General features: G+C 36.9%; 1 protein-coding gene across 5 annotated transcripts in view; it reads right to left on the minus strand.

The window, feature by feature from the left end:
• Positions 1 to 26: 26 nt before the first annotated feature.
• CCDC73 (coiled-coil domain containing 73) overlaps positions 27 to 25,059 on the minus strand; it is a 58,656-nt gene continuing 33,623 nt past the window's right edge. For 2 of the 5 annotated variants that reach the window (XM_068147868.1, XM_068147867.1), the window contains 10 exons: positions 23,537 to 23,672; positions 22,607 to 22,686; positions 17,017 to 17,145; positions 16,653 to 16,712; positions 12,727 to 12,837; positions 12,110 to 12,238; positions 9,649 to 9,865; positions 7,058 to 8,599; positions 4,436 to 4,569; positions 27 to 841 (listed from right to left, as the gene is read on the minus strand). In XM_068147868.1, coding sequence (XP_068003969.1) covers positions 668 to 841; positions 4,436 to 4,569; positions 7,058 to 8,599; positions 9,649 to 9,865; positions 12,110 to 12,238; positions 12,727 to 12,837; positions 16,653 to 16,712; positions 17,017 to 17,145; positions 22,607 to 22,686; positions 23,537 to 23,672 — 2,712 coding nt within the window. In that variant the 3' untranslated portion in view covers positions 27 to 667. Of the gene's footprint in view, positions 869 to 4,435; positions 4,570 to 7,057; positions 8,600 to 9,648; positions 9,866 to 12,109; positions 12,239 to 12,726; positions 12,838 to 14,946; positions 15,052 to 16,652; positions 16,713 to 17,016; positions 17,146 to 22,606; positions 22,687 to 23,536; positions 23,673 to 25,059 lie in introns of all 5 variants that reach the window. The other 3 variants (XM_068147871.1, XM_068147869.1, XM_068147870.1) reach the window with 3 other exon arrangements.

Below are 25,059 nucleotides of genomic sequence, written 5' to 3' on the forward strand. Positions count from 1 at the left end.
GTTTCTTTTGTTCACAATGTGAGGCCCTTTGCGAGAAGTGTGGGAAGGGAGGGAAGGAGATCAGAAAAATGAAGTGCAAGTAATTGTAAAATAAATTTCCCCTACACCCTAAGAGGAAAAGTGTGAACCAGTTAAAAGTGAAGCTTTGTGAAGCAAGATCTGCTGCCTTACTTCTGTAAATCGTACCTGATGCTTTAGATAAACTACAACAGAGATATTTCAATAGTTTGGCACCAAGGGTAAGCAGAAAGCTTTCCTGTTCTTCTGCCACTTAAGAACCACTCTGAGTTGTAAATGTTTGCAGAAACCACTATATTTTGAAACAGCTACAGGTGATTTTGTTTGAAAACCGCATGAGCAATCTAACAGAGAAACCAGAATGTCTGAGGAGCAGGAGAAGGGGAATCTGAAGGAATAATTTAGTATTACTTAATGGATATTAAAACATTAACTTGTGAACTTCAACTTCAGGCAAAATCCATAAGAACTTGGATTTGATTGCAGAAACAGAACTGAGGTTATTAGTAGGGATTGTATCAAATTTTTAACATTAAAGAAGCCTATACTGAACATGAAAGTACAGTGCATACACACCACATTACATAGCAATACCTCTACAAGTCTTGGTTACCTAAGTGATCTATCTGTGCCTAAAAGACACCGATCCTCACTGGCCTTCTTCGTATTTTCTCTTTCTTGCTGAATGAAGTCTCTCCACATTCAGGATTTTCTCAATTTCTTCTCTTTGGTTTTGTACAATGGAGTTATGAATTGAAGATCTGTCCTCCTCTCCAGCTGCACTTCCACAGCTTGCTGGAGTTACAGTCACGTGAGGAGACTTCTGTAAAGCAGTAAATCCTTTTTTTAGCTGACAGTACAAACCTAGCAGTTAACAGTCTAATGAAATTCAGGTAAAAAGTTTCAAATTGTTGGGTTTTGCTGAGCATTACACAAGCAAGGCAATGTGAACAGAAAGAGAAGTCAGTTGGAAAAAACACATTTAAATTGAAGTGCTTGCTTCAGCTTTAATTCAGAAAACGTGATAGTGACAAATACTTCACAAACCAACCCTTAATATAAGACTTGGCCTAGGAGAGTATGATTAAAAAAGACAACCTTGTACTAGAATGCAGATTAGCAAAATAAATAGTTTAATTAAACAGTTTAATGTTGCAATTGACATTTCTATTGCTGTGCAAGCATTTGATTAACAAAACCCAAAATCATGAGGTTTATAGTGTTAACTCCCTCTCTGCTCTGCTGTACAGATTAGAAAGCAAACATCGTTAAGATCTGTAATAGCTTGGGGTTTTTATGTTAAAGATCTTTTTGTTCTCTGAATAATTTCAATTACTATTTGATAGATATTTCATACCTATCCAAATAAAACACATATGGCAACACAGCAGGGAAACAGCTTTTTGCTTGAGCGATGAGCTCTGCACATGTAATCCCATGTTGTGTGGCTCTCGGTGGGCCAGCATGAAGCACCAGCCACCTGCCCAAGCACAGGTGTACACGAAGCCATGTCACACAGAGCCAGTGTTGCAGTGGTTCTTAAGGAATCAGTAAATTGTGGTCTAATACTCTGCATGCTAGGGTAATTCTTTTACAGGGATTGCAAGATGAAGCCTTATCCCTCAGCTCAGTTATTTTTTAATACTAAGACAACTGTGTCTTAACCAACTGGAAGCCCCAAAATCTTTATTTTTAGATGAATTTTGTGCTAAAACTCTCCTTCCCCAGTGCACAAGCATTTCTTGAAGTTAAAATATGAACAAATAAACTTCACTGAAGTTGTTCATATAGTCTGCTCACTTAGCCAACGTTGCTGCCATGCAGCTAAGATACTGCTACTTCAGGTCAATAACAATTACTTCCTCATTGAAATGGAGATCAATTTCTTCTTCAATTTGAGCAATAACATTTTCAACCTGTTCATGCTAGTGGCCCTAAGCATAGACTCTCCCATGCTTTTTCCTCAGAAAGAAACAGATCATTGCAAGGCACTAGTCAATATCTCTATGGAACAGCACATAGGGCTGCATCTATCCCATACTAATAATCCAAGAGAAAAAAAGCAGTCATGTGGAGGTAAAAGAAAGCCATGACACTTTTCTTAGCTTTTACTGAAGACAACAAGCATTTAGACTTCACTTTGGAGAAGTAACTGCAGTGAGGTTATGTTTCTGTGTATATATATACATATAAATGTAATTTTAATATGGTTCTGTGACAGTGGATTTAGAATAAAGCTTTTTAAAAAGTAATCTCTTGTCAGACCAAAAAACCTCTGCTTTTTCACAATAAAATGCAAGTAAAGGAGGTCTTGCTGCCAGCAGTGAATCATATGGCAGCCTATGGGATGCATAGGTATAAGCCATTCGCTGCTGAGTAGTATGCGTGCAGTTAGGCCCTTGTGTTTAAACCAAGCGGAGGATGCCTATTCATCGTTGCCTTGGTGCTCAGGTATGTACAGATCTTCATATCTTTGCTAGAATTTTAAGTGCACCTGAAGCATTTCTTACCTCTTTTTAGATGACTATGCTTTGGTTGAATGAGATTACCCAAACTGTAGAAGGAAGGCCTAAATCTGCTCTAGTTATAATCAGACATGTTAGTCAAATAAACAGAGCAGCAACAGACTGCTGAGCCTATTTTTAATCTAACAGCTTTTTCACATCGGTCATAAAAATGACAACTTTGAGGACAGAAGGTATTAGAATGACACCAGTACAGAAAGGAGGGAGTGGTCTGCAATATCCCCAACAGATTTCATAACAATTAGCTATTTGGAAAATAGTCTAAGGGCAAAGTAGCAAGGCACACTTGTCCATCTCAGTTTTTAGTTTTCCAGCACATAAGGAGCTTTAGTTTGAAGGTAACAAAGTAGGTACAACCAAAACCTGTTAATAAATAGAGCTTTGTAGTAGCTGTAAAGTAGGTATTTTAGTTCACTCAATTCCTGGCTCCACCTCAGAGAGAAAAAAGCAAGACACACAGTAAATACCCCCACTGGTTAAAAATCCACCTTGCTGTCATTCCCAAGTACAATCACGTTAGGAAAGCTGAGTAATTTAAAACACTCATCTTTTCACTTGAGTGTTTCAGAGAATGTGAATGCTAAGGGCAGTGAGAGCTCATAAGTCTGCTTAAGGCAGCCAGCTTTGTCATTTGAAAACTATACAGCCTGACCTCAAACCTCATCCAAAGAAATAGCCATAACTACCTGAGAAGTACCTCTAGAAGTTCTAAAAAGGAAGGTGAACTGCAGGTGTAAATGACAGTATGACTTTTGAGTAACATGTTTAGCGTTAGTTTGAATCCTAATACAGCATTTACAGCTGTTCATAGTCCACAGTCTAATGTACATCTGAAAATGGAGCTAGTGCCATCCCTGTCTTACAGGAAAAGAAGGAGGTTTCTTTTTCATTATCTGATTTTATATATTTGTGTAAATAGAATAGAATAGAATAGAATAGAATAGAATAGAATAGAATAGAATAGAATAGAATAGAATAGAATAGACCAGGTTGGAAGAGACCTTCAAGATCATCGCATCCAGCCTATCCAACACCACCCAACCAACTAACCCATGCAACCAAGCACCCTGTCAAGTCTCCTCCTGAACACCTCCAGCGATGGTGACTCCACCACCTCCCCAGGCAGCCCATTCCAATGGGCAATCACTCTGTGTAAAATTTCCTCCTGACCTCCAGCCTGAACCTCCCCTGGCGCAGCCTGAGACTGTGTCCTCTTGTTCTGGTACTGGCTGCCTGGGAGAAGAGACCAACCTCTGCCTGTCTACAACCCCCCTTCAGGTAGTTGTAGACAGCAATAAGGTCACCCCTGAGTCTCCTCCAGGCTAAGCAACCCCAGCTCCCTCAGCCTCTCCTCATAGGGCTTGTGTTCTAAGCCCCTCGAGGAACAGTACTCGAGATGTGGCCTAACCAGTGCAGTGTACAGGGACAATTACATCCTACCCAATGATACTTCTAAATGTGGTCTCCCAACTGCAGCATAGAATGAATACATAGGCCCTAATTAATACATATACTCACTTTTTAGTCTCTCCTTTGTTATTAAATAATGTGTTACTATCGAGTCATGAAGGAAACAATGTTTTTGTACTGTTACTACTTTGTTTTTTTTTTTTTAACTCCTAGGGTAGGTGATGATTTTTATTAGGGACACAATGAACTACCCTTTTCCTTCCCTCCCAAACAGACTGGTTAGCATCTGTTTGATTCATATGCTGTGACTTTTTCCTGCTGCTTTCTATCAACCTTAATTGTGAAAAATGGTGCCTTGTTGCCCTTTTGATATTATTTTGGAGATTGACTCAGTCTTAAAGTATCCAGATGCATACAGTTGTACAAATATCTGTGGAATTAGCTCACTGAGGTCTGGTCTGCAATATTTTTAATTGACTTACATGTTCTGTGGGAAAAGAAGAATCATAAAAAGTCTTTGCTGTAGCATTCCATCCTTCACTGGGGTCTCCCTGGGGCTCTCGGTGGATACTGGAGATATTCAAAGTGTCGGCAGCTCTGTTAAGACTGGTAGAAGCTGATTGACAAAAAGGAAATGGTAACAACTGCAATTCAGTCTCTAGGCACTAATTGTAAAGTAACTAAACTTCTGATTTACCTCTGATCTAAAAAAAATCAAATTAAAAAAGTCAGTTTCAGTTTAAACCTCTCCCGTAGGCTTTTCCCTCTTTTTTTCTTTCATATACTTCTGCATCTATTTTGACTCTAAACATGAGGTATTTTTCTACTCTGATGAAAAATGTTTCATACCTTTCACACATTAAGTTAATGAGAAATTAAAACTGTGATGTATAGAGAAGGTATTCTGAATAACTGTGGTGGTTTGTTTTTTTTTTCAAACAGCATCACTTTAAGACTCACCTTCTGAAAATGATACTCAAATAGGTAATTACTGCCAGCCTGACAGCATGTTCCAGAGTGACTTTTCATTAAAAATTACATTCTACATATGAAGGATTTAGATAAACCACAAAAATTTTAAATAAGGAAGCTTTTTGTAAGTGGCTATATCTAATATTTCAGGAAATCAGAGTATAGCTATCCACTAAAAGTAGGATGGGCAATTAAGCAGATTAATCATAGCAGAGTATAAGGCTCCTATTCTACAGTGGCTTTATGCACTGCTAATAGACTTCTTTGAAACCAGCATCAAATTCCCTGAAAAATCAAAACATAAATGTACTCTCCCAATTATTCAAACAGTAGCTGGTTTGTTACTACACAGATGCCTGTCAATCACTGCTACAATAGTAAAATCTTTGCTTTGCTGTGACAGTACATGTTACCTCATGGTTATGTAACAGTTAATTAAGAACATTAGTATTTTCTCTTGGGAGGAAGAGGAAAACAGTTATGAGTTTCTGTTTGTTTTCTTTTCTAAGAGTTCACCAGGAAGATCTTGCCTGTTCCCAGTTCATTCCTCTGTTTACTGATGTGAAGTGGCTGCTTTCTGGGAACCAGCATTGCATAAATAACTGCACTGTGGTTAGGTGGTAAAAACTAATTCCCCCTGAGACAGACTTTACTGAACTCTTTCACCAATGCTCTTTACCTCTAGGTCTTGCATGTGACTAAACTGTTCTGCTTCAGTAAGTAAAAAAAAAACAAAACACAACAAAAGAAACCCACAAAAACCCCCAAAACAACTGGGGGACACTGTCCACATGGGTGCCACTCCAGGTTTGCCATTTAGTAAAATATCTGAAAACAAAACAACACAAAACAAAAGCCAGCCATAATAAAACTGGGAAGGTGCAGTGCTGAGTACCACAATGACCCCTGTGTGCCCTAACAGTAAGGTTCTCTGGTCTCCAAAAGAATATAGGGTTCAGAAAAGTCAGCAAGCTGAAGCAAGGACTTAGTACAATTAGGCAGTGTGATGAGTGAGGCATGTAAGAGACCCAGACCAAGACCTTCATTGAGAAGTTTTGGTAGAATTCAAGAGGTCTGGTGGCTGTACTGTTCACCAGGCAACTCATTTGGGGAACTAGAGCTACATGAAAATCCCTACTAACTGCTTTGGATGAACTGCTTGAAGTCACTTTTGGAATTATACTGCTTCGCATCCAGAAAAGTTTCTAGCAGGAAGAAGATGAAGAGCACATGGAAGAACTGCAGATAGTGCTGTCTGTTCTCACAGAGAAGATACATGCAGAATACCATATAATTATGTACTCATTTTCTTGAAACAGATACTGAAACTCACATCATTAAAAGAATGTACCATCTGAGATCAGGATTCTGCTTCTGTGCCACCACCTCTTGTTTTAGGGATGAAGACTCCTGAAACTGAACTTCAAAAAACTGTGCAAAACAAATCTGAAATACAGTTTTCCCACCTCAGTAATGATTTGGAATCATGGAATAAAGTTTCTATTTACTGTTTTGCATATGTAAAATATTGTTCAAATAAAATAAGTGCCAACAGTAGGTGAAAAACCTCGGTGAGCAGTCTCAACAGCTAGGTGTGTTTTCCAGAGCTTCAAGGGATAGAAACTTCTCCTTTCACGAATTCAGATGATTTTAGATTGCCATCTGAATTAAAGATGTACAATTAAATTTAAAAAGTTAATTTTCTTTAAGTCTCATTCAAAGAAACATGCAGTGGTCCAAAAGCTACCCTGATTTTTATGCAGGATGAGGGTACTGGGTAATTTCTAAATGCTGCTCAGTGTTTTTCAGCTATACACAGGGCCCTGACAGAGTACGCTCTATGTTAGGGCTAGAAATGCCTATAAAAATTCAGTCTCCCATTGCACTGCCTTTCTTTCACAAAGGTAAATAAAGGCTTATTTGACCAGAAAGTTGAGGAAATAAAAGCTGTTGCACTCATAGTATGAATTACTGGGAAGACCTCATGTTTCAATTTTGTTCCCCATATAACAAATGTCAGAGGGTTTACATTTCTCTAACACTATACTAGAGACAGAAATTTCATATTTTGATCATGTTTTTCTAAGTATATTCAGTGCATGCTTCAAAACACAAATATTTATCTTTCTTACCTAGTCCTGTTTCTCTTCTGTCAACATTTTCACTGAGTTTTTGTGTTATTGAAGTAACATTTGCATGTTCCAGTAAGCATGGTAGTTTCAAAAGGGGAGGTTCTTTGGAAGCTGGAGTCCATGTTGCTTGACCTCTCATTTGATTTACTCTTGAACAAGAACTGAGGTCTAAAAAATTGAAGTATACTGGAGTTTTCTCAGCTTTTTTATCTGAGGCTGAAAGATCAAAGGATGACCTTCCATTCATGTTTACTGAATTTCCAGATGTTCTCGTGGGCAAAGCGGACGATTCTTCCAGGTGACCCTCAGCAAACTTCCTTCCTGGAACTGTACTATTCAGTGAGTCTTTTTTCTCTGTTAACAATGTGTTATTTGTTAAATTATTACTCTCCAGGGAATGTCTGGTTTTGATGGAGCATATCTGAATATCATCATTAACTTTTTTACATGGAATTAGTTTATCTGTACTAATCCTATCTGCTGGCAGGGGCTTATGAGCAATTATTTCAAGAGCATCAGCCTCAACTGCAGCTTCAGCATTTGAAGTATAAGCATTTGTAGCATTCCCTGCTTGTTCAGCACCATCTTGTTCAGGTTGCTTGCTGTGCAAGTCATCCATATTTATTCCACTTTCTGTAGTTGGGGGGTATAAACTGAATGTACCCCAGGCAGACACTTTATCACTGTGGGTCTTTGTGGCATCATCACTACTTGCCTTGTCACAATAGGCAGTTGGTGGATCTTGAGGATCAGTCAGTGGAACACCAGTGCTCTCCAGTGCACCATCTCTGTTTGCATTTGTGGCATTTTCGGTGCAAATTCTGTTTTCAGCATCTATGTGTGTCTGTTTAAAAGGAAGTTTGTCTCCATGTAAACCACTCAGATTCAGTAAGCTTTGTTCTGGTTTATGTAGTCCATTGCCTACATAATTATCATTGTCCAGCAAGCTACACCTTTGGTATTCTGTTTGAGAATTTTCTTTATTGCAAGACAGAATGCCAAAACTTGCTTCCTTAGCTTGATGGTTATCTGTACTCCTCTTACACACAGCATTGTTCTCACTGCAAACAACTGCTTCACACTCAGTTTGGGGTGCTTCAGGTATAAGGACACTTTTGTTGTGTTGTATGGTATTTGACTTTTTTTCTGCCTTATTACAAACTGATTCATCTGTAACACTGCACAGCTCTGGCTTGTTATAGTCAGTCTCTTCACTTCCATTTTTCCTGCAGGTACCTACAGTGTCAGTCCTGTCTAAAAGGACCTTTCTTGTCTGTGTGTGGCATACTGCCAGTGGCTTATGGCTGTCCTGTAGCTTTTGTTCTGAATTTGCACTGTTTTCACCCAGTAACATTCTACATGTTGCTCCTAGATTTTCTGCTTCTTTGCACTCAGTGACAGGAATTTCTGAGGTCTGTCCTTGAGTAATTAAATCAGTATCTGTGCAGAGGGTATTCCTGGGAGAAGCCTCCCTTTGCTTTTCTTCATAAGGACTAGCAACATTAATTTCATCCTTAAAACTGTTTTCAAGAACTTGTAAATCTGTTAGAGTAAATGTATTCTCTAGTTAGTGACAGACAACCCAGAGGCTAAACTAATGCTTTAGAAGTTAAGATTTCCAAAGAGATGGATTCAAGATCAGTATCAATACTGATATTTCTTATCTTACATTACACACACTAGTCCATTAAATGTTACTGAAGTATTGCATTATGGTAACTTGTAAAATATTGATAAACTGCTCAAACAGAAAATAGATTAACATGCTGTAGACTTTAGATATGGCCTATAGTTGAAATATTCCCCAACTGATAGCTGTCAGCCTTATTACTGAGAGGAGTATTCATTATGAAATTGTAACACGTACTCAATCAACCATTGTCTGGCTACATGAAGTTTAAGCTACTGGTTACTACTGCAGTTGCATTTGTCTGTATTTTCTTTTCAAAGTGGCAGTTTTAGATAAATGGAAAATAAAACCCCCTAATATTTTAGGGACTATGTTCAAATCAAAAGGAATGTGCTATGACTTGATGGTAGTGAACCCCTGAGGAATAACAGGCATTGCGGTACCAGAAAGGTGTGAGCACTGATCCTTTAAAGCAATCACCTTGCAGTTCATAAGCTTTTAAATTTCCATTTATCTTTGCTACACTGAGTACATTTCCTTCATGTGGCTTCAAAAAATTCCTTGATTTGCTTTCAAAATGTTTTCTATAGAAAGTGTTACGATTATCCACACAAAGAAACCTTCAATGTCCTGTGCAGCACAGTCACTCTCTCGGCCTTTTTTCCATTGCTTTATGGGAAAGGCCTTGGTTTTGTTTCCAAACACTGCTATACACATTATAGTTCTTCCTAACCCCTATTCACTTCTTGAACCGGCATGCAGAAAGAGAATTACAACAACTTGAGGGTTACAGCACATAGATCTAACTTAATGCCCCAAGGCAGCCACTGGCAGCACTGTGGTTTCATTCAGAGCTTTGTGAATTTATTGTAATTGGCACTACTGACACCAGGAATTTTCCTGTTGCTAATGCAAACCCATTTAATTTCAGAGTCAAGCCTTCTTTTACCATATACTGTACCTGTACTCTGTCTTTCTTCAATACCACTTATCTCTGTTATCCAAGCAGTGTTATTACTTTGCTCTATCTGTAATTCTGCAATGCTTAGAGGAATTGCATTTTGTACTTCAGTTTCTTCATGTCCAGAATTACTATCTTTTCTTATGGTGGTTTCCATACATGTACTTTCTTCCTGAACAGCCTGTACGTCACTGGTTTTTGAGTGTTCTTCACCACTCTAGCATAAGAAGGAGCAAAAGATTATACATATTTTTTAATAGTTTACTATAGTCACTGAATAACATTCAGGACATAGCTTTACAATTATTTTTACAATTCTGATGTAAGCCAAAGCCCTGAAGTATACCAAGTTAAATGTACATGGAGAGAAAAGCAGACTAATACCCTAGAAGAGTAGGAAAGAAATCAGATTGTGCTATAGTATGGTTCACAGAGAAAAGTTCCACAGATTGGCAGAATTTGTCAGAGGAAAGAATGTGTGTTGTACATATGCTAACTGGATTACTTCCATCGTCTGCTGGATAAATCTGTGACCTGCTTAGTAATTGCCTGCAGAAAAACCTCAATGATTGCTATTGACACTCGAAACAAATTCAGCAGGAGTAGAAGCCTGAAAGATATGTTTGCTTAAAGTTTTAGTCACTGTCTAATACTGCAGCTGTAGTTGTCTTTATTTCTGAAAGCTGCATTAGACAAAATTCTGTGAAAACTAGGAGCTGAATAGTGAGGAAACACTCTAATCAAACTCCACCAGAAAAAAAAAAAAAAAAAAAAGAAGAAGATGAAGAAGAAAAAAAGAAGCCTCCTTTATCATCATCAACTTCTTGTCAGCTGAAGGCAGGAGCACATGCTGGCACTTGCCCTAAAGATAGCATATAAAATTAGGTAGATGTAGGAGGAAGCAGGAGTATTGCTTTGGCCTTAAGAAGTGTGAGAAAAAGCTGAAGATACTTGGGTGACTGGAGGTGTTGTAAAAGGAAGATTGGGATGTGGGAAGAGAGTACAAGTGCTGTGCAGATGTGTGGGGAGGACAGACTATATTGCAAAATGGAGGGAGGCATGTAGACAATGCTGGTAAAAAATGGAATTATTGCAATGGTGGCATAGTAGATGATGCAGAATACAAACCACAGGAAATAATTTTCTACAGGTCACAGAAACATCCTGATCCTAGCTTTGCTGATACAGAGGTAGGGAGGAGTCATGACGAATGGAAAAGGGTCCTAAAACCAAATTTTGTCTGCCAAATATTCCATCTTTGATTTGAAGCTTCAATGGAAGTTTCTTTCACTTTTCCTCGTATTTTATTATTCTCTCCCCTGTTATTCTGGTGTGGAAACTGTAAATATTAAATCCAAAAAACCATCTCTGTGAACTTTACCACTTGTGCTCTGAATATAGAACCAAACGCTGATTTGATTCACCCAGCAATGCAAGCTCAGTTCTAGTTCAACCTGCACTGCTTAAAGGAATCTCTTACCTTCAGCATTCACTACTTGTTGAGCTTGCTGTGCCTTTGATGATTTTTAAAGAGGCTGAGTGAAATAAAGGTTATATTTTATTTTTATGGGTTTTTAAACTAAAACTGTCCTATGTTACAAAAGCTGAAATTCATTCCTCTGACTAGAAGTGGACTTAGTTCCACACTTCCAGAGAACTTACATAAACACAAAGTCAATGGGTCTGCCACAGTATTTGAGAAACACCCATGCAAAATATGTTTGTGAAATAGGATTTAGTAGATTAAATTAACTGCTATCTGCTCAGATTGATAGAATAGTTTAGGTTGGAAGGGACCTTAAAGATCATCTAGTTCCAACCCCTCTGCCATGGGCAGGGACACCTTCCACTTGCCCAGGTTGCTCAAGGCCTCATCCAATGTGGCCTTGAACATTTCCAGGGAGGGGGCATCCACAATTTCCCTGGGCAACCTGTTCCAGGGTCTCACCACCCTCACTGTAAAGAATTTCTTCCTAATCTCCAGTCTAAATCTACCTTCCTTAGGCTTCAATCTATTCCCTCTCATCCTATCGCCACAAGCCCTTTCAAAAAGTCCCTTCCCGGCTTTCTTGTAGGCCCACTTCAGGTACTGGAAGCCTGCTATAAGGTCTCCACAAAGGCTTCTTTTCTCCAGGCTGAACAGCCCCAACTCTCATAGCCTGTCCCCATAGGGGAGGTGCTCCAGCCCAGTATTATGTATGAATTTATTAATAAGGTAACATCTCAAGTTTCTATGATACAAGTGCCCCTCTGGATAGAAGGGGAATGTTCTCTGGGTACACTAAATTTTAATGGAATCTTAGATCATCGATTACATCAGATAAATCTTTAGGTTTAGCAACATCAAAGGAAGATCAGTGGACATGACAGCTAGATTACAAAAACAGTTGTGTGCCTCATTCATGCTCTAATATTTTTTTTACAAGAAACGGAAAGTACTGCAGCTACTGGAGACACGCACCTGAAGATTTTGCACTTGCTCAGAATCCTGATTTCCCTGAGGAGGGTGATCTTCAAGGTGTCTATGAACACCTTTAAAGGAATTCAACTCATTTTTAAGAGTCTCTATTTCTCTTCTCATGTTTTCCTCCTACAATGAGGGTAGGCAGAGCACAAACCCACAAATTTTACTGCATGTTCAAATATGTAAAGCACTGTTTTACACAGATATCAACAGCTTAGCAAATTCAAGTAAATCCTTACAAGAAGGTAGAGATCCTAAGGCATTTCTTTGTGCACAGTAAGTGAATTTTGAGCTCTTTCATTCAAACCAGAATTTTAACCACATTTCCATTACAGACAATACCTTGTCTCAGTTGTTTGTGGTTTTGTTTGTTTGTTTGTTTTCCCACCACTTCAAGTAACAATGCTCAAAAAAGTGAGAATTCTATTTGCAGCATTTTGGCATTTCTGCTAAATCTACGTTTTCTAGAAGAGTCTCCATTACTGGGAAAGAAATCAGTTGTTTTTACTGTATTATTTCTGCAATATTTTCTTGGCTTGTAAGAATTACCTGAAATGCTTGATGACCATTTCAAAAACCTCTTAGTACTCTAACATTTAATTTAATAAACCTACATCTTTCTTCCAAGTTCTTAGTGCTTCCTCATGCTCATTCTGAAGATTAAGGAACTTTTCTTCATTTTCCTTTGCCTTCTCCCTTTGCAGCTCATTATCTCTTTCAAGGGTCTGCAATAAAATTAATTATCCAAAAAATAATCAATACCACATTAATGAATTTTGATGTGTTTTATGTTGCTTGGACCTTTGCTTCTAACATGCTGGAAGTGCCATACAGATCAGTGATAATGTGCTATCTCAACAATAATTTTCATAAATTAACAGAAAGGTGCTTACAGTTTAGCTAGCAGGAAACAGGGGGAGGTTATGAAAAAAGAAATGGCTATAAAAGGGTATAAAAATACTTGCCATTATTCAGTTTCACTGCATAAGTTTTAATGTGCTGAAAAAGTAATATAAAGTCCATAGATGAGGAATATGAAATGTAGCACAATCTTGACCCAGTGTACTTAACAAAAGAAGACCTACAGTATGCTCAAAGAAGGGTGGTTTTTTTCCTTATAACTTTTTCTATCCTAAATTGTTTATTATCCTATCTTACAAACTGTACAAACTTTAAATGCCAGAGTATATCTACTGGAACATGAAATAGACATCTGATTGTCCTTTAATTTATCCTTACTAGATGACTGAAATAGGAGTGCATTGAAGTAACAGCTATATTCAGTTTGCTGTACCTGCAATATTTTTGGGTTAACTCTTTCAGCTTTACTGGGCTAAATTGAAGCCATCTTTATAAATTGAGAGTTACTTCACATGTCTCAGGTACTGCTGGAATTTTTATCCTACCATATTTTTATAGCAAGCAATATGGAAGATAAAGGACTTACTGCATCCATTATCTACTGTGAGGATGACACAAATATACTTGATAATGTAAACATAACTTGAATGCATGGAGCTATATGACCAGCTACATATTTATGACTCTGCTGAGCTTCTTTGGAAGTCCACTTGAAAGATGTTAAGTTATGGAAGCATCTTTCCTAACTAATCTTTTATCAAAAAATGAGTCTATTTCTTGATTCACATGGCACCAGTTTTTAAATGCCTATGTTCATTTAGCCACACTATAACATATATATTTTACAGGTACTAACACTAGCAAAATTCAGACTACCTTGCATACACATGCAGAGAGTTGTGCATAATGGATCTTCTCTGCTGAAATATATAATTAAATGGATGAGAGAATTCAGCAGTACATTGGCTGAATTCATGCAGCTCTATCAACTAGGAGCCCAAGACCACCTCTCCCTGATAAACCTGCTCTAACTCCAGGGATGCTTTTACCTGAATTCCTCGCATTCCTTGTTCTACTAGAGCAAGTCTAGTGACATTTTAGAAGAGCATAACTGATCTTTAGCCTTATTTCATCAAAAAGCAAAGTTTGTGTATTTATATTGTGGCAGAAAAACTGCTCACATCTATTAAAAGACAAGGCCTATGTGAAGCAAATCTAATTTCAATTTAGCATAGAAGCATTTACTTAGAAACAAATTATATGTGCACACAGGAAATTTAATTTGAAATTAACTGAGATCTTAGTTCACACAGGCCAAGCAAGAGCAGAACAGTTGAGGTTATGTATGGACAAAGAGTAGATAATTATTATTAGTTAATCAATGGCTGTACCTGACTCTGCATGGCACATCCATCTGGAACTGATGACCTTAATCTTTTAGTGTGGGCCAATCTGACTGCTAGTGTGATTTAGAATCTAAACTGTTCTGAGCCATACTTACGCACTGCCCAGTGTGGTTAACAGGCACATTTAGCATAAATATGACATCAGACTACATAGCAAGAGTTGGCTAATGATATGCTCTTTTCCAGACCCTAAGCTCTAATAAAAGCTCTGGCTATGAAGATCTGAAATTTGAAGTATTTTCCAGAAAAGATATTTACACCTACATGAAAATTATGAGAAATGAAAGTTAAAATAATTTGGTTTCAAAATACTTGAAAGCAACCACGAATAAATTCAAGTTTTACCCTCCAGAAACGGCAAGTAAGAATGGCAACCATGATTTACTTTAGGGGAAGAACAAAAGGAGGGAAACCACAGCCTGTGCTTCAAGGTTCATGCTGACAGCTAAGGAGCTGAGGGAGCAATGGAAGTGAGGTCAAAAGTTCTGGAAAGCATACAGATGTCTTTAACAGCTCTGGGCTTACATAACAGATAGTAGCAGCTTGTCTAATCAAGAAAAATCTGACCTGATACTCTTCTTTCAGTGCATTTAATTCACTTTCTATTCTAACATTCGTTTGGGTGACTCGCTGAAGCAGTTCCTGCACACACTGCAGAGAGCTGAGAATTTCCTTATTAATACAAACAAATTGGAATATACTGAATAACATTTGTTTCCTGAAATGTAAATATTAGCTAATTCATTAATTTTAGTTAACATATTTAATTTTTATTCTGCAGGTGTTAGCAAAGTCATGTATAGAAAAATACAATCTAATATCAGTAGAGGGGAAGGGTTTGGAGGATGAAATTGGAACAACTCCATGTTTTTCTGGCCTTTTGCCTTGGAGAAGATAACATCATTAGAACTTATTAAAACTTACTCTTTTTCAGAGAATTTTCTTAAAATGAACAATCCAGTGATGCTTTCAACATACTTCAGTGCAAATCTGAATAAAATACATAAAATCCAATCCCACTGCAAGTTCAATTAATGTAACAGAAGAATTTTATGGTAACCATATTATGATTCTGGAGAATATAGAATATCCCATAGAAATTATATGACAGGTAAATAACTAGTTCTAATAAAGGATCGCCCTTATGTGAAGTTGTTCTGTGTCTCCTGTATTAAGTCCTAATAGATGTGAACTATCACACATTAGATTTATATCACACTCTGTGGTGGGTTGAGCTTAATCTTTAGCTCAATTTTACATCTAGAAAACAGAACCACAGAGACATGGAATGGCTTGTCTGGTGTCATCTGACAAGTCAGTAGTAGAGTTGGCCATGTCTTTTAAAACTAGTATAGTTTTCACTCAGCTAGACAAGGTTCCTTCTCTGCGTACAGTTCAGTGTAAATCAGCTATAACTTAGATAATATATTTAGCCTCACCAAGAACCACTGAAGCCAACATCTGCACTTAATCCAGATGGTGGATTTGTAGGGATGTAGTACAGAAATCTAGGCCTTCTAACCCAAGTTCTTGAAGAAAGTGGAGTTCATCTCTACTAGAGCCCTCCCTAGATTTATATCAAAATCCTCTGTATGTTAAAACCGATTAACCAAACTGTGGCAATTTACACAGAATGAAAAAAGAGAGGCCAAAGAGAGTCCCTCTCTGATAATACAGACCAAACGTGTATGAATTATGCTATGAGCAGCTCCATATAAATGTTTTTAGTGCATTCAGGGCTGTGGGAGTAATGAGGCAATGGAAGACAGCCTTAACTCTGTTGAGCTATGTATAGGTGTAGTTCTAAATGTATTCTAAATGTACCTATTCTGTATGAATGGAATACCATTTCCTTTATATATGATTGACACATTATTCCAATTTTAACTGGTATTATAGTAACCTGTTGGCAACCAGAAAGCAGAAAAGCAAGCTTGTTATGCAAACTTTGTTGCTTATGTCTGCTGAGCTGATATGTAAACAATTATTTTATGGGCAGATCAAATTTCTCCCATATGAATTCAGAGACAAAAGTTAAGGCTTGGAATAAAGTGATAAATAACGGATTTTGTTCCAGTAATACACCTGAAAACTGAGCAGTAAGATCCTATTTATCTTAATATTACAGTATTTTGGGATAGTAAACAAGTGAATTTTATTATTTTTAAGAGCTTAATCTAATAATTGAAGAAAATTAAATATGAAATATAGCACATATATTCCTGGTGAGTGATTTTGAAATAGCAAATAGCAAATGTATATTAACAACTCACCAGCTTTTCTTCTTTAATGTGAGTGTTGTCTTCCTGAACTTTTTTCGTAACTGCAGACTCCTTAAAAAACCAAAAAGCATAAAGACGAGTAAAAGACATTCTCAATGCTGTCCTTTTCTTTAGTAACACTGTACTGATGTGACATTGTGAATCATAGTGAGGCTATTTAAAGAAACTGAATTAGTTTATTTTTTTTTAAACTATACAATTCTATTCATAGCATAGTTACTTCCCTAGAAAAGGTTGTTCTGGAAATAGCTTTATTATATTGCTTATGCATTAGAGAGATCATTGCCATAATGTTTGCTGAACAAAGAACAGAAAACATTCACCAAAAATTTTATTTGTTTAAACACCAAAATACCATTCTGATTTTTTGTTGCAGTTCTTGAAACTGTTTTTCCTTTGCTGCAAGATTGATGTTTTCTTCTCCCACCCTGTACTGAGATGTGACCTTGGACCTTATCAAGTCTGTAGTTACTTTCTTCAGTTCCTTAACACAGGAAACACATATAAATAGTTCATCCAGTATTGGCATTGCAATTCAAAACAAAGACAAATCTTTTAAACTATCCCAAGTCCTGCCCTACTTTTAAATAATGCATAGGAACAACAGAATAAATTAGCGGCACTGAAATTTGTAAGACTGACTTGCTAAACTTTAAAGGTTTGGGCTTTTTTTCCTCCCCAGAGTTAAAATGTTACTGTGCTAATTTTACTGTTTGATGTATTTATGATACTTAAGCACTTCATTATTTTCTCTTCCAAGAAGTATACTAAGGTGGGCACTGATTTGCTATTGGTAAAACCTCCTAGACCAAGATACACAACATGAATAAAGTACCTATTGTTACTATTGGGCATGTTCCTGGGAATCAAGAGGGGAAAGGAAGAACAGCAACTGTCTGGTAAAAACAGGAACTGGCTATAAATTTGGAGGATCTTTGCTTTTCCTGAAACATTAATTACTTAATCTCAGGAGAATGCTAAATTAATTTTATATTAGAGGCTTCTACAACAGAATTTTTCATCTAAAATATGCCTTTGATTTTATAGTCTTTATAATCTTTTAAATATCCTGCTCTTGTTTTTTTTTTAATCTGTTTTCTAACCAGTTTATTCCAAGCTTCTAGTGCAGCAAATAAACAGCAAATGCTTTGATCTCATTAAATTACAACTTATAGTTCCTGGAGTCATAAATATTGTGCCCTGTTCTCCCCCACCCCTCCCATTCTGGTACAAGGTAGTCTGTTTAATATCTCTCTCTCCTTGAGCACCCTGACGTTTACTCAGACAAATAGCAGAGGTTATGAATGCTGTTCACAGATAGTATCAAGAATTCTTCATGATGCCATAGTGGTGAACCAAGCATTCAGAATGGTAATAGTTTTATCTAACAACTAAGTTTGGTCTGTTTAACTTTTCTTCACAAAACTGGAATTCCATCTTATCACAGACCAACGGTTTAACTGTTCTGGACAAAATCATACAACAGTACAAAAGAAAAAGGGAAGATCATGTTGCAGCTGAAATTCACAAAGTTTTACAGAAAACACAAGTATAGGTACTAGTTTAAATATTTTTTCTAGATGTTTTATTTCTCCTATATTTCAGTCATAAATAAATCTATAATGATCTAGTAAGTACTAAGTGTAATTGAAGAATCAATTACAGAACCCAGAGACAGCGATGCTTTAGTGTTGTGATATTCTGTAAGCTATTAAGGCTTTTGCCATCAAAATATGTATCAGTTCCACTGTTTTTACTAAAAGGCTCTGTAATGAAATATGCAAGCAAAGTTCCTACATTTAAGTGACAGAAGGTGCAAGCAGTTTTAACTCTGCAAAAAAGAAAAGGTGCACTATACCAGTCTTTACAGAGAGCTGGAACAATATGTGTTACACAGAGCACAACTCCAAGGCTGTGTGCCCCATAAGCAGGTGCAAAAGCCTGCTATGAACCTCATACTATCTATCTTCCAAAACACAGGGTTTGTGTCCAGAAAAATCTTCCTGCTATTTTGTCACAGGGGAAGACCAAGTCACACTAAGTAAATCATGTTCTTGAGATACAAATGATGACTAGATTTTCTTCTTGGTATATATAGCAGATTGATGTATCTTTCTTTTTTTCCTAGTAGCCTTCTCTCACTAATAAGATCACCAGCAGTATTCAAAACCCTGTAAATTATACTGAATCTGGAAAATAATTTTATTAGTTTGGGGGGAATACTGAGAAAGAATAATAAGGCTTTAAACTCATTCTTCTGATGTGTGGCTCACTGTCAACACTTAGGGACATTGTTTCAGAAGCACTTAAAGGCAGCATAAGTCAAGAGTGTCAAAAAAGAAACACAAAAAAGACAAACACTGAAGTAGTCCTGCTCCTTTCTTTTGCTACTTGATCTAAGCTAAAACTTCCTTTGTTTTTTTGTTGTTGCCTTTGTTTGTTTGTTTTAAATGCAGTTCTGATCAATAGAAAATTGTTATTCAACTTTCCCACACAAATACATGTACCAGCATGAAGAGTTGACATGGGGCTTGAAAAGCAGCCAGCATAGGCAGTAGTAACCACCTCCCAAGACAAAGCTGATACCTCACACAAACATTAACTGAATCCAAAATTCCAACTACACCTTTTTGCTCTTCCCAGATTAGTACAACTCTCTTGTAATCTTTCAGGCCTTGAGCAGCATAGATGGTTTTAGGCAGGAGAGTTAAAGAAGCCTTCTTCTTGGCCAGATTTCAGTGCAAGCATTTTCGTAATGGTTGAGAAGAATTCTACCACATTGAATGTCTAAATGTTCACATCCTTAAATAAATGTTACTGAAAAGGAAGTTATGCCACAGTCCATTTAGGAACTGGATGTATAAGCAGGCAACGTCAAAAGGAAATGATAACCTCTCTAAATAATATTCCTTTCCACAAATCCCAGAAACCTGGGGAGAATGAACCTCAGTTTAACCCAGGTTTTACTGTTGTACATATTTAACACCCCACCATATAATTGCAATTTCATTAAAATTGCAGATTAGTTTATTTTTATCCATAAATGTTGGATAGCATTCACTAACTTCATATTCCCATTAAGAACAAATGTGTGAGATCATCATGGTCTGAGTCAAAGTAATGGCTGTGATAAGAGCTGACAGCCAAATTAAGATTTCTGTACTATGGATACTCGTTCCCACTCCAGCACTGAGGCTACAGAGGACAGAAGTTTGAACCCACAAGTTGTCAGAGCTGTTAAGAGGCCAGTCAAGTCTCCAAGGCAGATAAAAACAGCTTTGTAAGTTGTCCCAACTTGTGCTGCTGCTATCATGACTTCTTTCAGCTACGCAGCAAGTGAAAACAGCCTGGTAATCCCTCTTCCAAACTCTTCTAATCATCAAAGTTTTCTCATTGCTTTGTATCCCTTGTAGGTCCTCTTCAACTCTGTAACAGATGCATCCCCCAACAAAGGAAACACTTGACAGCTTTAAGATCAGTGTTGTAATGGTTAGACTAAGTACAAGGTAACCAGAGTGAAATTAAACGAGCTCAGCTCACTTCTTAAGGGGTTCGGGCACTTTTTTTGCTCTTCTCTTGCAGAGACAAACAGAAGTTATGCTGAACTAATAGGGGCCCATCACAGATTTAGTTCATAAATGTGCCCTCTCTCTACCTAACTTTCCAAAAAATCTCTTACAAGCAAACTGTTGAAAAGGGGAACAGTGAAAAAGGGTTGTATTTTGGGTGTGTTTGACTATACTGTTCATTTTTAACTGTTTTCCCAGAATTACTGCATTTTGAGGGAAAAGTCATTTCTTTCTATTATATACAAGTTTTATTTTTAAGACTGTACTTACACAGAAACCTCCACTTTTGTTGTTTTTGCAAAATAAGGTGCTGCCAGAGCAAAGTGCTGTAGCATAATGATTATTAAAATGCTAAGAAGTTAAATTCCACTTCAGTTTTCCACCATCATTCAGAACAGGATCGTCAAATACTAAACAATCAATAACAAAATCAGAAATAACTGCAATAGAGGCATTTCCTGGTGAACTAAGGAAGCCAGATTAAGTTTCACTTGGCCCCTTCTTCTGCTTATCTAACAGTATTTTATTTAAATTCATCACCTATGACCCTAAGAATCAAGAGTACAGCTGAAAAAAAATGGATCAAGCAATGCTTGATTACTACCGTGTGTAAATCACTATCAGTTTATCTTGCACACCTCTGTTACTCACACATTTCACTACATACAATTTTCTTAATCATCATTCATTACTTACCTCTCAAATTACCTACCCTCAGAGAATTCTAAGTAATGAATTATTCTTGGTTTCTTAACCAAAAGCAACAAATATAATTTACTGCCATGCTTAAAAATTTCTAGCACTCCTAGATTTTGATATTTACAATATCTTACAATAAGAATATGCTGCTTTTTAGATTAATGTCCCTCTTTCTGTCACATACAACTTATATATCCTTTTTTTAATGGAACTGTACAGAGAAAGTATACCAAATAAACATAAGACAAATTGTCCTCAGATTTTCATGGCTATGGTATTTCCATTCTAACAAATATGGCTTTTCTAGAGTGGAAACCGACAACTTCCAATATTCTTCTGTTGCTCTTCCACCCATCAAATATTTCAGATAAGTGCATAAAGGTTTTACATATAATATATAACCCTCCCATATAAATTGGATTAGGTAACTACATAAACATTTCTAAATGGCATAAAGCCTAGATTGTGATTTAGAAATTAATTTCAGAATTTTTGAGAAAGCTTTCTGCTTTAGCGTTCCTGTGTTTCTCAGCCTGCTTTGCCATGGTGGGAGTTCTGAAATTGTTGAGATTGGTCACTTCAAAGCTTGATCTTTTTTGACACTGAAGTTTGCCAATTTATTTTCTAGTATGTAACTAAACAAACCTAGATTGAATCCTTGATTAATCTATACCATGGTTAGAATATCTTCATGTTACAAAAATTAACTAAAGCGCTATAAAAGGTAAGAAAGAAACAAGTCATAGTCCCTTCTCCTCATTTACAAATTATGTTCTCCCTTGCCCCTCTTTGTTTAGCAAGAAATTTGCAAACTTTGCAAAACTTCCATGGTAGTACAAAGCATTGTTCTGAAAGGTGAAGATAAAGATCAGGCCAAGAAGCCCAGAACAATCACACAGTTGTTCCCTGCCTAAAATCCTCAGAGAAACGAACCATGAAGAAAAGAGCAACATGGAATAGAACGTTAAGGAGATAAGGAAAAGATGTGGTATGGAAAGATACAGTTTACAGGACAATTTTTATTTCAGAGGATGCCTTTGCTATTCTCCTGTCAGCATTTTAACAGTTCAAAGAGAAAAGAGATCTTCATTCTTCCCACTATTAGATATGACCAAGAATGAAACTCAAACACATACCTGGCAACAGTTTCTGAAGAGATGAGGGCAGAAAAGAGCTTAATGACCAGACAACTTCTTTGTCCATAGTACCACTATTAGCTAATGTCCCAGTTTGCCTGTCACAAAACTTTCCCATATCTGATGCTGATTTAGTTGATGTTTTCTAACCTATGTTCAAGCTACCCACTTGCTTCTGTGGCAACTATGTTCTCTCTAACTAACTGAAAACACCACTGCAACCTTTCTATATCAGATGAGAGAAGAAATGACAACAGAGCACGAGAAGAAGAGAGGTTGTTAATCAATAACAAGAAACAAGTAAGATGCTGTAGTGGTAAACAAAGAAATTCCAAGTTATAGAAACTATTCAGAGCTGTTCCAATTTCAGTTGGCATTCATCTGAAGCACCTCTGCAAAGGAGCATAAGAAAAACATAGCTATGAGTCATAGAACAAAAAACAGTTCTGCTAATTGCCCACTATTTCTATTAATGCTACAGCAGCTTGTAGAAGTCTGAGAGAATCCCACTTACACATTCAGAAATGCATATTACACTTACTTCCTTCAAATTGCTTATTTCAGTCTCTTGTCTTTTATTCACTGATGTTAGTTTCTTATTGAGCTGTATTGCTTCTTGGACTTTGAAAGGAAGTTAAAACATGTTAATAAAAGCTTTCCTATTTGAATATTTGATTTATAACTGCAAGGTATGTGTAACTACTTCTCCCTTTCCTTAAAAACTAACACTTCATTTTATGTCTTGCGTCTGTGTTTACATGGATGAACACCACAGGCAGACAAAATAATACACAAGTCCACATTCTACCCAAACACTGTGATGCTTGTGTAGAAATTTATCACTTTGGTGTCAGAAACAAGGATTTGTCAACTTTGTCAAATTGATAGGTACTAAACTTCATTTAAATGAGATTTTCATTACATTAAGGTATCAGCTTTATTACTTTACAGAGTAAAATTATGTATTTATATAAAAGCATATGGAATAATATTTGTGGTTTGGCAGTTTCACAAATCATTTTGTTGTTTCAACTTATAAATGAAAATAAGGTACAGATTTATAGAGCCTGAATAGCCATATAGTCAGAATCTGTGTAGCAATGATAACTGCATAAAATTATTCAGACCAGCAACTTGAGCCAAATTAAGCTTGTTTGTTCGTTTGTTTTGAAAGGGGTGGGCCTGCTGCTGGGTTGTTTTGAACTCAAATCAATATAATTTGCTATGTGGTCACACACACACAACTGTAGTAGTGTATCAGCAAAGAGCCCAAGTAGTCCAGGGCCTGTATAACCTGCTGCACAGCCTGGCACTGACACAGAATGAGACTGCTGAAGCTGCTGAGATACAGTAATTATCACTTAACGTATTTGCTGCTTGGCATGGGCTAGCTGGTCTTTCTCTGAATCATCAGGTGTCTTCATGTTGTCAAAACACAGCAAAAACTGGAGGACATCAAAGACACACATACCACTGTGCTCTAGTTTTCCATGAATGCCTTTCACAACTCCAAACTGAGATGCAATAGTAGCATAACACCTCTCAATTTCATTCAGTTTCTTCTGATGCTCCTCTTTCGCTGTTAAATGCATCTGTAATTTTTGACCCTGTTAGAAACATTAAGCACAGACCTACTCAATGATATGAACTGACATGTAAAAATCATCTCTCCAAATGATTTTTAACATGTTAGCATAAATCCAAACTAATTTTCAGAATATCTCCATTGTCTGTTTCACATCTAATGACCAGATCCAAATAGCACTTCATTCCAGAGACTTTCACCTGTGTGCTAGATAATCAGAAAAGCACTCTGACATATTTTTATGTTGTCCCTTATAGTTAAAGGAACTTTCACATAAATGTCTGCAGAACTATGTTAACTGTTGCCAAATCTTGGTTATGCAGTTTAACCATGTTACTTAATCTGTATCTGAAGGGGTGATTGAAAATACATGCCACTGGTTTGGGGTTTTAAGTTATTTGTTATCCTTTCTTTCTTATACACTAAGGTTTTTGTGTGTGTGTGTGTTCTTCTTTATACTGCATTTTCATTAATAACTTTGTAGGTACCATGTAGTCAATTTTTAAATCTACTTTCTCTGAAGAGAGCAGGTTAAATGAAATCCTCAGAAAAGACATCCATCTATTTAGACATCTAATCTATTTCTAATCTGCAGTAGAACAACACAGCAATTTAAATGAATTGGGACCAATTCATTCCTGTGTGTAAATTCAAGTTATACAAGGATGAATCTGGCCCAGTGTGTTTGGCTTCTGTAAGGCTCCATTTCCATACAGTAACAAATGCAATACATGTCCAAGCATCAGAGGATAATAAAAGCTGATAGTAATCAAAAGAAATGACCAACATAAGGCTAGCAAAACAGGATATACAATACAAATTTCTCATGTTTTATAAGGTATGAAATTAAACACACTAAAGCAAATGGAAAAGCATAATGGAAGCACTGGTAAAAGAATGCCAGCACTTACAGAAACACTTGCAAGGAATGAAGGTTGTGAATGCTCATATACCTCTTTTTCATAATCATAAGTAAACTGTTGAAGAACTGTGCTTAACTGTTGCTAGGATGTGGATTTTATAACAAAAACAACAGAAAGGAAAAAATATTTGTTTTGTCATTCAGGTGTATTTATTCTGAGAGCTTGATGAACAGGGAGGCATTGCTAATCTGAGACTTGAACAGCCTGTGACAAGACCTTTCATTTTTACAAGGAATTTTCCTTAGTGTTCTCCCAATTTCTTTCTTAAGTCAGCAAGACAGTGTTAGTCCCCTTTCCTCTCTAGGAAAGTGGAAAGACACTTTGTTATTTTCAAGGGCTCCTTCCAGTAGGAAGAGGAATTGGCCCACTACATCCTCAGGAATTTTAGTAAGAGCTTACCACTTTCCTAACATTGACTTTTGATGGCAAGATGCTCTCCAGGCTTACTGCACAGTAAAATAAATGCCTGAATATATGATTCTTCTG

The sequence above is a fragment of the Melanerpes formicivorus genome, unplaced genomic scaffold, assembly GCF_026170545.1.
Source record: "Melanerpes formicivorus ecotype bairdi unplaced genomic scaffold, bMelFor1.0.p_v2 SCAF_16, whole genome shotgun sequence".
Classification (NCBI taxonomy): domain Eukaryota; kingdom Metazoa; phylum Chordata; class Aves; order Piciformes; family Picidae; genus Melanerpes; species Melanerpes formicivorus.